Source organism: Balearica regulorum, chromosome 1 (assembly GCF_011004875.1).
Source record: "Balearica regulorum gibbericeps isolate bBalReg1 chromosome 1, bBalReg1.pri, whole genome shotgun sequence".
In the NCBI taxonomy this organism is placed as follows: domain Eukaryota; kingdom Metazoa; phylum Chordata; class Aves; order Gruiformes; family Gruidae; genus Balearica; species Balearica regulorum.
In genome coordinates, this window is record NC_046184.1 from 199,989,687 (window position 1) to 200,003,161 (window position 13,475).

The window sequence follows — 13,475 nt, forward strand, 5'->3', positions numbered from 1 at the left end:
CGTCAGTACAGCTCAGCGCTGTACCGGTGTCAGCTCAGCTGCAGGTAGCCAGTCACTGCACAAAGGGAGCTCATGTATATTTAGACTTTGTATGATCAGCAAGAGGGTACAAGTTTTTTTCTAAAGAGAGCAACAAGTATCTAGTGTCCTCTGAGCTTACTGAGGAAACTCCTGTACGGAACTGAGCTGCTGCAACAAACTGGCATTGCTTCCATGGAAATTTGTGGGGGGGGTAAGTCCTCTCCACAACTAATCTGGGAATGACTGTGGACAAGGTGCCTGTAGGATCGTTTTCTGCTAGTTTCTAACCATTTTTGAAATGTAGACTGTTATCTTTTCAGATCATGCATTAGCCCAGCTTATAAAAAATAAGAATAAAACTCGCATGCTGTGCTTCACTCTACTGCCCTGTCCTTTACTACCTTCATGTGAGGATTAAGTCATAAATTGATTGAAAGAGTTTTTCTCACTAAACCAATGTTAAGTGTGTAAAATGTTATACTGTTTTCTAGATCTTGATTAGATTTCTTGCAGAGAGTGTGTGTTTTAATTTGGCAGAGTAAATATTTCAAGGATCTGTCAGTTCAACGATCAGGGTTTCTCACATAAGTTTTTGTGTGGAAGACAGATAAATGGCTTCCGCTTTCTCCTTTGTAATACGTACGTGCATACATACAGATGAATTTTAAAGTTATTTTCAATGTGGCTGGACATAGAAATTAATGGTTGAGTACATACATGGAATTACGGTAGCAATCTCACAGTAGATCCATTAATGCTTTTGTCAGAGGGCCCTATTAAGGAGATTAGCAAATCTAGTGAGAAGTTAATCTTCCATCTGTTAACAGCCGCAAGGTATCCAATTGCCACTTACAGAAAGCAAAAGGAGCTGAATTTACTCAGCAGAGGTGGCACAATTTGGGGTGCATCAATACCTACGCCATTGATTTTCATGATTTTTCTGTTAATTTCAGTGGACTCTGATATTTACAGCATAACACTTGCAAAGGAACTTACTTCCTTAAAAACTGAATAAAATCTTCTTTAGATTGTCACTCTTCCATTTTTCACATGTTCAGTCATACTGCTTCCTTAGTCAGCAATGATATATTCATTTCTAGAGGTAGTGCTTTGGCACTTGAATAGAAGACCCGCATTTCACAAACACTGAGAACCCATGGATTGCATAAAGGACATGGCAGATAGAGATAAAATTACACTTCAGGCTCTTTAGATGTTAATGGAGGCTACTGTTTCAGCGCCTGTGGAAACCAGGCCACTTGAATACTGATAATAGCTGAGAGCTGTGAGTGGGCATGGCAAACGGGGCAAGAATATACATCAAGCGTGACTGGAGAACATCTTTGTGCTTCTGCCAACACTCTGCCGACACCTGCTACTGGCACTGTAGGGGTCTGGCTTTATGAACTGTAAATGTTAAAAAAGTGAAACAGCATGTAGAGAGTTCACTGTCCTTGGTAATGGGAAAAAGAAATTGAGGAGAAAGGGAGGGTGAACAGATTGATTCAGTGGGGTCAGACTAGGCATCAATTTATTAACATCTACATTAGAATTCACAGCTGTATTTTTTTTGTAAATCTACATTTTCACAGTTCATTCTGTTGTCAGTCAGTTATTACAGTTATTTTTGTATTCTTGACAGATTTTACTTGTTGCATCACAAGCTGCTTTGTTGACGAGCGTGTTGAAATGTTCTCCTGTACTTTAAGTTTCTCTTTGATGGGGTAACAAAATCTCATAGAGTAAAGAGAGGTGAAATGTACAGCTGACCAGGAAACACTATTGTATAGTTTAAAAAATACATGAACTTGACATGGTATTTTGCAGTATTTTATGGTGATCTAATTGAAGTGCACCTTTTTCCCAGGTGTGATGTGCACAGATAGTCCTTTCTTGCCCACCACTGTAAACGCTGCTGGGTTATTAGTGTTGCCGTACCCCACTACACCAGTTAGCTCAATGTCAGCTGGAAACCTTAGACTAGTCAGGGTACTGCAAGTTCATCTATGTCCTCTTTAAAGCTGCAACGTTCAAGTACTTTCATGTTTCAGACTGTATTAGTTTAGTCTGTCCTAAATCAAATACCTTGTAAATGAGACTAATCTCACAGAAGGTAGTCCATGTGTATCAAAGCTCTAAGAAACTGCTTACCTAGCATACTTATTTATAGAGCACTAATCACCGTGCTGCCTGGCACTGTCCCCATCCACATTTGCAAGACAGTGATGAGCTAACATGCTCTTGCTTGCAGTCCTTGGATTAGAAGGGCAAAATGTTTACAGGGAAGGGACACTTTTCCTCCAGCCAAATGGCAGTTTTCTGCTTGTTCTTTCTTCAGGATTGCTTCATTGGCCTAGTTGTCACAACTTAAACTCATGAAAGTTGTTGGCCCTGGGACTAAGCAATCCACCTATACTGTAAACTCCTCAATGGCATTAAAGTCACTGAAAGGAGAGTCCAACACAAATGGCAGCCTTTGCCTCACGGCGAGATTTGGAGGGGAGCTTTAGACATGGGCAGAAGTTTTCCTGCAAGAAGAGGAATGTCCAGGGATGCCACAAGCAACCTATTTATCCCACATATATCTGTTGATCCCATTTAGATCAGAAAATGATTTATTTTTATACACAACCCAGATAAAACATTGTTTAACTGAAGCAGAAGTGCTTCTTCCATCAGTTCCAACACCAGTTTCACATATGCCTGAAGGGAAAAGAAACTCTGAGTTGTTTAACTTGCCTTGCTGTGTTTTCACATGTGTGACATACCTGTGAATTTCTGCCAGCAGGTCACACTCTCATTTCAAACTAAAGTGCCAAGCACGTCTCTGTGAGATGTGGACAGCATTTTGTACAGAAGAAGTCTGTGAAGGCAGCACGGATCCAGAGAGATCCTTTGTTTTGGGCTGGCCCACCACAAACTGTGTGGCAAATTTCAGGTAAGAATTGAGATATGTCTTATTTACCAAGTTAACTTAAATGTTTTTAGACTGACGAGACTACCACAGATTCATTTCAGCACCAGCGAAGGTGGGAAGCAGGAACTTACTGATTCTTAAACCAATTCCTTCTATTGGTGTGAGGAAGTCACTTACCCTCCATGCCTCATTTTCTGTCTCTCTGGAAATGTGGCGGTGATACTCCCTTATCACTTAAAAATCTGAGAAAATATGTGATTTGGCAAAGCACTCTCTGTGGTGCAAAGTTGCTTAGTGGAAATTATCTTTTTTTGGCGTATAATTTGACAAACACCTTGGCTAATTAATAAGATGAACTACAAACGGTAAGCTGCCAAGCTAATGAAAGCATCAAAGAGATCCTTGTAGAACACTTTTAAACAGAAGAGCTTGTATTGGAAGTAGCAGGAAGCATACAGTGAAATACTGACCTTGTCCTATTTCTCTTTTTAATTTAACTGTGGCAGAGAAAATGTCAAAATTCCTCTTAAAGCAGAATCTCTGAATTTTAATAGAGAGAAAGATTTTTGCTCTGTCTTTGTAGCGTTGACTGTAGGACACATAAGGGCCGTAGAGGTAATTTCAGTGATTAGGCTAATTTTATTCTCAGCAGGAGGGCTCTGTCGTCACTTTGGATAAGGGAGGGCACCGTGCCCCTGAAATCCCAGCTGCTTAGCCACAGTAATTTGGCTGGATTTTGGAAAATGCATTTTCCTCTTTACCAACAGAGAGCAAAAGCTGACGCATGCAGCTTAATTTGTATGTCACATTGTCCGTATCCAAAGAGAATGCTGTGTGCAAAGTGCTCTCTATTGAGCTGGTTGTACTGTTTATGTTTTTTTCACTTAATAGTCCTGAAACAAAGCTGAAATTTTCTATTGATTTTCAATTGAACTCTTGCCAATAAACATGAGTTTTGATCTAGAGACGGTACATGATCCTTTATAGCTATCAGAAAGTAGTTGGATAGGAGAGCAATAGCTTCACCCAAAACAGAGTCAGAGATTTTATAGAAGTGAAATTATTAGATGTCTGAAGGTACACAGAAAAATCTAAAATGCCATGCATGAGTCCATGGATGCATATCTGACAGAATTGAAGCAGCCAAAGCAGAATCACATTTTTAATGTTTGTAAAATGCATTCCCCTCACAGCATCGCTCAATAGGTTTGTAGTTTCCTAAATGCCTGCTCTGAAAATTTGAAGAACTTGATTTGCAGAAGCAGCAGTGGGAATAGCAGTTACTCCATCTGGGGCACGATTTAAATCAAGAAAGTCGAAGCAAAATTAGGTTAGATTCCTTGCACTATCCTATTATTAGCTACATTTAACTGGACAGTTTTGTATCCTTGAAAGTGTATCAATGAGATAAAGATAAATGAGATAGGCCTTAAAATGTCCAAAGTTAAACCCTACCAAGTACAATGGGACCTTTTCTCATTGTTGCTTATATGTACTTTGTAACATGTTGATAAACCAAGTTTAAATAAGAAGAGAATTAGGATAGTGAAAGTGGAAAGAAGTCTATATGCCTGAGGAAATACCTTTCAACTTTTGAATTAAGCTCTTATTATAAAGTCCCTTCCTCTTCTATTTGGGCATTAGTGTAAGAACTCAACCCATTTCCCACTGAATTCACTGATGAAGTTTAATTCTGTGACAAAAACTGGTAACTGGGGCTTTTGATCTCTCTGGCAGGCTTTTCAGTTGATTCTGCAGGGAGACAGATTTTTCATTCAAATCTGGAAAAACCTTTTAGTTTTTGTAGGTATTTATGGAAATTGCAACCAAGAAGCAGTCCATTCCACTGTAGTTTGTACAAGGGCTTTTTTGGTATTAGAATGATGGCTGATTTGTCTCTGTTTTTCTGTAATTCTTGCAGGTCTGCAGAACAAAAGGAAACATGGCTGTCTTTTTTACAAAGGTACTTTATTATACCGTCTTTGAAGGGACTGAAAAGAGTCCCAGTCATCTAGACTAGTGATTCCCAAGCTGTGGTACCTACGCCATCATGATAGATAGGCTCTTTCAAAGTGATATTAAAGAAAAAAAAGAAAACTCTCATGTCTTCTCCCTGCAGAAGATGGCATGTGCCTTTCATGCAATGATCACCACACAAGGAGGAAAATGCTTCCCTGTGCCTGAACATGGCTCAGCACAAAACTGGAGCGATTCCTATCACACATGGTCCCTTCCCTACACAATTGTAGGATTCTCTGCCACCATCGCTCTAGTTGAGCCTGGGGCTCTTTCCATGGTGATGGCATCTAAGCAAGCCCAGCTGAGGAACCTCTACTCTAACATATCTGCTGCTCATGGCTGGCTGTGTTTTGGTCTAACAAAATGGACCCCAAGCTGGAGGGTATGGTGGGAGGGTTTGCATAAATAGAGCTGTCTTATTTCAGCCAGTGTTTGGACAGAAAACTACTAGGGGTAGTTTTGTTTTCTGGTCACCTAGTGCTGCTGGTTGAAGTTTGTGTCTTTATCTGGTTCCTCAGAGTTCCTGGGGTTGTTTAAATCATCCTTGCCGGGGATGATTTCTAACTCCCCCTTCTCCTGATCAGTCCTTTGAACTGGTCAGTACAATGGGATGTAACTGATTCTAGTAGGAACCTGTAGTATGGACTGAGGCATCACAATGATGCTTGATTCTTTAAATCCACGTCCTCTGCTGCTTACACTGATTTCTACAATGAACTTTAATACAACAGGGCATTACTGGGGGCCGTGGTCAGCATCCCTTCCAGATACTGCTGGATGCTTTCTTGTCCTCAGAGATCTTTCTACTGCAGTATATATGCAAACTATCTGCTTCTTATCCAGTTACTGCTTGATTACTATTTAAATCTCCATCTTGCTATTTATGTTTACAGTATTAAAAATTTACTTGTTTTGTACTTGTTTTGTCAGTCGAATAAGAGAAGAGAAGGAAAAAGACTATCCTAAAAGCATTCCTCTGAAGATAATTGCAAAGGATGTGGGAACTTGTGCATATGTAAGTGCTATTGAGCTAAATGGGGGGGAGGGTGTCTAAATCCACATCACCTATGAGTGCTACTCACCTGTAAAACCTTTGGATATTGGGAGGATTCCTTTGGGTTGCAACCTCCTTTAAGGATCCAGTCCCTTTAAAAGACTCAGTGCATGCAAGCCTGAAATGTTTGGTTCCTGTGTTTAATACAAGAGTTCCTTTTTAAAGACAGTGTGCTTGGAAAAGAAATACTGGTTCTGGCACACAAACTAAAGGCCGTACAGTGTGAAGTCCCCAGAAACACCTCTAGCGGAACTTATGCATAAGCATCTTCAGAAATGCCAGTACAATGTACCCTTTTTTCACTTGTAAAACTGATCTAAACCCACAGCTGCCTTCATTCAATTCTGCAAAGTTGCAATGTGTTTTATTATTTGTAATGATCATAAGTCAGTAAAACTGTGTATATGAACACCCTGAAATTGCCCTAAGCATGGTTTTCATCAACTAACTGATGTTGGTAAATTTATAAGCACAAGGTAAATTGGCAAAGAAAGGTCATCCACAGGGTGATTTGCACCTTTTTTACTAAGTAATTTTGAACCAATTTAAATGAATTCTTGTGTGTAGCCAGTTCCCTAGAGATACTCTAACATTCAGTGATAATCCATCCATTCTTCCTCTGCTTCTTATACAGTTGTCCTTTCTTTCTAACTGTGCTTTTAAGATCTGTATTTCATGCTCAGAAGCCTAAAGAGCATTTGCAAGGACATGAGAAATTTTTACAGAAGTTAGACTTCATTGGAGGTCTTTGCCCAACAGTGGATCTCTACTTAGAATTTTGTATTTGCATAGATGTAAGCATAAAGGAGTCTTCCTTTTTTCAGAAAATTGTTATTAAGATAAACAATAGTAATTAGAATTGCTAGGTTGCTAAGACAAATGTTAATAAACAACAACAATAATTGTGATGATAGTTCAAATGTAGGACTGCAGATGAGGTGTGAATATCTATAAATCATACATGCATTCAGGTGTTGCACTCTTGCACCAGGGCTTGTTTGGGTTTTTTTAAATGTCTTTTCTCCTTAGCTGTAATTAGCTTATGTGCCAAATATGGTTTCCTGATCCTAACAGTCCTAGAAAAGACACTCCGTAGTCTAGCTATTAACAGTAATAAAACAGTGGAGGAGCAGATGGAAACTTTTTGATGCAAATAGTTCTCATGGCACTGTGGTCCCTGTAATACAGTAGCTGGAGATGCCCAAGAATTATTTGATTTTTGGAGTGTAGGGAAGGCTGAACACAAGGCACAAACCATTTTATTATATTCTAGCTAAGAGCAAAACTTATGCAAATGTGCTGACCTACTCCTGAGAGCCAGATGTCATTGCTTCAGGCAAATGTTAAATTTTTTATGGTATGAACGTTCAGATATGTCCTGAAGCAAGATATACAGTATTCTCACTACTTTCCTTTAATTGCCATGGCAGCTTGTTACCATCAGGGACTTATACAAATGTACAGCTCAGATCTTTCTTAAATGCAATATGTCGGGGGGTTGTTTCACCTGAACATCCTATAGCCACTATAAAATTGATATGCTCCACGGGGTAGCAGGGTCTTGGGACTGGCGGTGAACATGTACATCCTGGCTCTGCCACCTTCCCTTCTTTGGGCCATTGGATACGCCTTTGTTGCAGTGGGCATGTGTTTTATTCTGCCGGGGCTTTAGGTTGGCCATGAACCAGCTGTAGTCCAAAAGCTGTGTAGTCTTGTCAGTGGAGCCAAACTAGCATGTTTCTAAAGAGAGCTTGGTAACTTGTGCTTGATGTGTGGGAGCTGCTGTTGGCTTGGAAGTGAGGCCAGGGTAGGTGTGATAGTGCAAGCAAAAACCTCTGTGGACACGCTCTCCCCACTTGTTTTTGCCTCTGCAAGGTGATGGCAGAGATGCTGCCACATCCCAGAGGGGCTGAGGATGGAGTCATTAATCCTGGTGTGTTTGAAATGTGCTGCTCTGCATAAGAGCAACCCATGGTGTGGAGGCACCGAGCATTGCCCGGCTGCATGGGAATAATAGTGGTGCCAGGCAGCAGGTGCTGAAATCCTGCTCTGGAAAGATTGCCTTGTGGAAAGCGGTACTTCCTCCAACACAAAGCTTGGCACGTCGTGCTGGTCACCATAGCTATTTAGCAAGCGGTGTTTCTGCTGATCCATGCTTTTCCGTACTGCCAATCAGCAGATTCTGGAGGATGCCGGAGAGGTAGCGTTTTAACTGGATGAAAGATTACCAAGAGGAAGTGCTTCTGGTGCTCGGCCAAATCTAGCTTTGAGAAATCTACGTAGAATGTGACAAAGGATATAGAGATGAACAGCCTGTGTACAGTATTTTCTTACCAGGGAGATCTTCAGTAGAAAAGGACAGAAATTATTATCAATTTATGTAAGAACCTCTTATTTCACTGAGAAAACTCACCAAAATGTTTTCAAAGGAAACTTGCATGCTTTTAGATTACTTGAACCATTACATTTCCCTCATGCAGTGTCCAAAGTGCAGTTAGTGGCTGTGTCTTTTTGCATATTTTAATGTGGAAGTCTTGTCCCCAGTAATCATGGCACTCTCCCTTCTGATGGAGCTGTTGGGGAAGCAGGGAGCAAACACAGAAAATATGTGACAAAGCAGAGGAATCAAACCTCGGCCTCAGACAACCGGATCTTTATCTATGTAGTATAACTTATTTATCAAGTAAAATTTTAACAAGATACTCTCAATTTTTCCAACAATGAATTATGCAGAGCTGTACTCTGATACTCTGTACTTCAGATACTCTTTGCAAATCCAAATTTTTAATGCCGCTTTCCCCTTCTCTTTGTTCACAGTCAAAAACCCTAAGTGTAACCAATGTTGATACAGCAAATGATGTAATTCTCATGGCCCTGCAGCAGCTGGGAATTAACGTAAGTCCTTACACCAGTTTTAATGAGTCTTTTTGTAGTCACTTTTAATAATAAAATCTTCTCTTGTTTCCAAGTTTTAGGCTATGAACATTAATTAAATCCTTTATCACAGCAATTCAGTGTTGTTGAAATGACACAAAAGTGCCTAATATATAGACCTCCAGAGATCATCAAGTGCCTTAAAAGTTTTGAATAAGTCTCTTGTCCCTGTAAGGGTTCCGTCATGTTTGAAGTTCCTTTTAAATCTATTTTGCTGATGCCTAAGAGGAGATATCTTGACACAAGAAGGGAGAGTTTGATACAGCTCCTTTTGCATACTTCAGCGTGAACAGGAAACCTACTGACCTGCTTGTTAGTTGGTTTCAAAATGTGCAAACACGCGTGATCAGCTGTGTCCCCAGATTACAAGTACAAGCACTGCTCTCAAGTGTCCAAATCAGACACTGTAAATATCCATGGACCTTCACTGTTATGTGAGATATGAATGTAACTGAGTGATTGCACAGTATCTGAATGCACCCAATTTAAGCAATGTCCTGAAACTGTTTTGGAAGAAGGCTTTTTCAGGACTTAGTATTGCCTCAGCTGGCTCCCTTTGCTCTAAACTAGACAAGGTAGTGCCTCAGATGTAGTAATAAATCAGGGACAAGAATTCTGGCTCCCTTATTCTGTTTCTCTCACTGTTTCACAATGTGGCTCCAACCAACACTGATGTTCATAGAAGCTCCTGGATGACAGCTTTTTGACTGGCCTGTCAGTCTGCTGTTGGGTAACAAAATTTATTTAAATCTTTTTTTACTCGATACATATATTTATCTCATTGCATGGAATTGGACAAGTCTTTCCTTACCACAGCCCTGAGTGTGAAGAGTCAAATATGACCAAATTGCCACTTCTGTGCTTCACTGGGGCTTCTGGAAACCCCCAGCAAAAGTTGGAGTAACCTCAGAATTTGCCTTCCCTAGCATTCATTATCCCTAATTTATACAGGCTTTTAATGCCTCCAGGGGCCTATTCTGCTAGGTTGGTATTTCCCAGGCGCAGCAATTTCTGTCTCACCACCTTGTTATGGCTTAGACGTCCCGTTTACACCAGGGCTGGGGCTTTTGCCTGGGCTCAGGGTGTAGGAGTCTGTCTAATTAAGGCAGCTCTGGAGTTGATGGAGAGACTGCAAGGTGAAAAGGGTAAGATGTGAGTTAAAATTAGGATTTTAATTGCAGGTTGTCTCCCCCAGTCTGCACCAAAAATTAAGAGACTATGCTATATTACCACTGCAAGTCTTTATTATTTTAAGCTTCATTTTTACCCATTTTATGGGTGTCATTTGCACTTTCTCATTTTATGTACAGAAAAAAACAGGAAAATGGTAGTATTGAAAGAGAATATTTTGTTTGAGATGAGCAGGAGGAGGAGCTGGTTAGGTTTCAGCTTTGTATTCTTTTGTATGTATCACAATCAATGCTTTCCTCCTCTTTACATTTTTATTTCAAGTGGGAAAAAAATGAAAGCCATCCAAAAGATGTAAAATCTTGCCTGCAGAATTATTTGCCTAAGTAATATACTACATTTTTTCAGTGCATCTTCATAGTATAAAGCCTTTTTCATTAGGGGTGTATCATAAGATTAGCAATAAAATCAAACAAGCTAAATAAATCAAGCTATAGCCTGTGTATCCATCAAACACCCAACCCCCTCGCAGGATTGTTCCGACTGTGAGGAAGCTTTTCCTTACGCGCCGTCGTGAGGTTTTTTATTTATGTCCAGAGAGAACCACTTGAAAGGAGTTCTATGACTTCGCAATGGCAATTATAAAAACTACATTTCACATGTTGTGTGATTAATGGGGCTATTACTTTGGCTGAGTTCACTCTGGTTTAACGCATCAGGGTTTTTTTCCTCTGTGGTTTCTCTGGTAAAATGACAACTAGTTTGTGCAAAATGGCATTGATCATCTGTTCCAAATTACCAAGTGAGGCAGAAAGAAGGGCCTTGCGTTTCCCAGCTCTGTAAGTACACTTGCTGATTTTTCTGGGACAGTCACATTTATACTGACAAATGGCCTCATAAAACCCATAAAGGACATTTGCAATCGAGAGATGAGCAGTCTGCCTCCTGAAACTGCGCTTACTAGCCCTTCCCCTTCCTCTGCTTCCCCTTCACAGCAACGAACCCTTTCATATATATATTTAAAAGGAAAAGTAAATACCCTTTCTTGTCCTCCTCAGCTGTATTTATTTGCTCCTGGCTGCTTGCCCTGAGGCATCAGAGATGTCTCCAAAGCCTATTTATTTTCCTTCTGCCCCCTGCTAGCTAACTTAACAGCAGCACTAATATGGGCCAGAAAGCTCTGTCAGTCAGAGCGCAAACTGCGAAGGCTTTATTGAGTGTATCAGCATTACACCGGGTGTGTGCAGCAAATAGAAAGAGTCTCAAGAGCTTTGGGGACACTGGGTGAAGGTCCAGACAATGCAGGATAGTAGGTAAGACTGTTTAAAAGGAGGTAGGGTTTAATTTTAGAGCTAAATAAATACTGTCATGAGGTATTTATAACCTTTTGCAGCCAGAAAACTTTTAGATTTTAATTATCCAGATTTAGCAGTGTCATTGAAAAGGGATTTAAGGTATAATAAATCACTTTTTGTACAGTGTATTTATCCACTTGCTGGTACCTTTTGTCCTGAGAGTGGCTTATATTAAATGTCATTCTTTTTATTTCTACTGTCTCACTGCCAGATCTGAAATAATGTACTATTCGCCTTCTTCAATTAAACTGCAACATTGACTTATATACTTATGCTAAAGGCAATATTTAGAATTTGCTTTCAAATCAGCAGTTTTACACAGCTTTTCCCAAAGATGTTCACGTTCTCCAATCCTCTGGAAATTGTCTCCTTTGATGTAAATTTATCCTTTCCACTGTAAATTTTCAAAGAGGGTTCAGCAGTCTTAAAGCACCATCCAGTGCTCCCAAGCCCTTCCACACAGAAGGGCTGCACAAAAGGGCCAACAGCAGCCCTATAAGGAGATTTTGGGGCAGCGTTGAGTGCCAGACCCCCTTGGGTGCCATCCTTGCCCTGGTATCATCAGTGCGGGTTCAGGTCTCAGGCAAAGATGTTCCTGCCCTGCTCGCCAGCACAGGGGACGGGATGCTGTGGGCTGGTGAGCCTGAGCTCCGTAGAAGAGCTGGGGAGATGGTGGAGCAGAGGTCTCAGGTGTGATGCTGGGGATGCCTGTGTGCCAGAACACGTCCCAGAGGGTGCGATTACCCTGGTGCTCAGGATGGAGCTGAAGGGTCACCTTAGCTCACACGATCTGCCTGCTGTCTGCCACATGCTCCACGGCCTCCACTTCATGCTGCTTATCTGTAATCCCTCTGGGGGATCAGACCTGTCTCTCTTCCGAGCTGGGTGCTGCTCAGTGCCAGTGGGGAGAAGTGAGGCACAGAGGTGTTGGGGGCCAAGAGCAGCACCCATGGGCAAGGGTCCCCTCTGTGCTGGTGCCTGCTTCATTTCCAGCCCCCTGGGAGCAGGGATGCACACCAGTCAGGTACCGACTCAGCCATGTGGCATGGGGGGCTGTCGTGGCTAAGATCTTGGTCTGGTCTCAGAAGCAATCCTGAGTTTCAGTAGGCTGTGACCTCCATCTCTCTTCTTGCGGGAGTAGTGAAGAACTGGAGCAAATTCCCTCCTTTTCCCTCAGAAATTATGGGCTCCAGCCCCTCTCACTGCTCAGAGCTGGACCGTGGTCACACAAACCACATTGCACATGGCAGACTCAATTCAGAAGTTTTGCTGGTAGCCAGTTTGAGCACTGCAAAAGTAAAGGGGCTTCCTTTGATCCTGCTGGCAAGGTGCAGGTTATCCTTATATTGTGAGAAACCTAATGCAAACCTGTTCTTAATGGCTGGCAAACTTATTCTTAATTTTGATTTTAAAGGGCTCTGAAAAAGACTACAAGCTGTGGGTGATTTCAGGAAGAGAAGATGCTCCTTACCCTCTTATTGGTAAGTTCTTGGTGTGTTTTCGTTTTTCAACATTCACTCAGTTTTTAGTGCTGAAGGAAGCAAGAAATGCAGAGAAGACTGAAATGGAGTTTCCTCTTTTGTTTTGTTTTTCCCATTTTTTCTCTTACTTCCCTATCATGCAAGTTTGCCATTTGGGGCAGCTAGTCAGATGCTGATCCTTTGTTTTGAATAGAAATTGTGTCTGCTCGTGTCACTAAGAGGTTGAAAAAGTTCATTTATTTCTGCCCCAATTTTGCTGCACCTGCCTTAGTCTTTCTACAGTCAGCCTCTCTGCTCACTTGCCCCCTCTCCTGGAGCTGGTCCAGCTTTACCATATTTCTTCCTACATTTCCATAGGAAGTGTATTATTATTCCCCTCTCCTCCTCAGAAAAAGTCAGCAGTTTTGAGAAATGTTCTGTTCTTCCACAACTCAAGATGACTGATTCAAGAGGTCCTTTCCAATCCTGTAGTTCTCTTACTAGCTGACAGCTCCCCCATGATTAGGAGCAAATTATTGCTTATTCGCTTTCTAAAACGCTTTTAGAAACATATCCTCCCCAGGAAT

The 13,475-nt window shown here is 41.2% G+C and overlaps 1 protein-coding gene across 3 annotated transcripts in view; it reads left to right on the forward strand.

Moving 5' to 3' along the window:
- ARHGAP20 (Rho GTPase activating protein 20) overlaps positions 1 to 13,475 on the forward strand; it is a 61,912-nt gene that overhangs the window by 31,755 nt on the left and 16,682 nt on the right. For 2 of the 3 annotated variants that reach the window (XM_075742241.1, XM_075742243.1), the window contains exons 4-8: positions 2,807 to 2,959; positions 4,860 to 4,901; positions 5,888 to 5,972; positions 8,829 to 8,906; positions 12,843 to 12,909. In XM_075742241.1, the coding sequence (XP_075598356.1) occupies positions 2,807 to 2,959; positions 4,860 to 4,901; positions 5,888 to 5,972; positions 8,829 to 8,906; positions 12,843 to 12,909 (425 nt within the window). The remainder of the gene's footprint in view (positions 1 to 2,806; positions 2,960 to 4,859; positions 4,902 to 5,887; positions 5,973 to 8,828; positions 8,907 to 12,842; positions 12,910 to 13,475) is intronic. The other variant, XM_075742242.1, reaches the window with a different exon arrangement.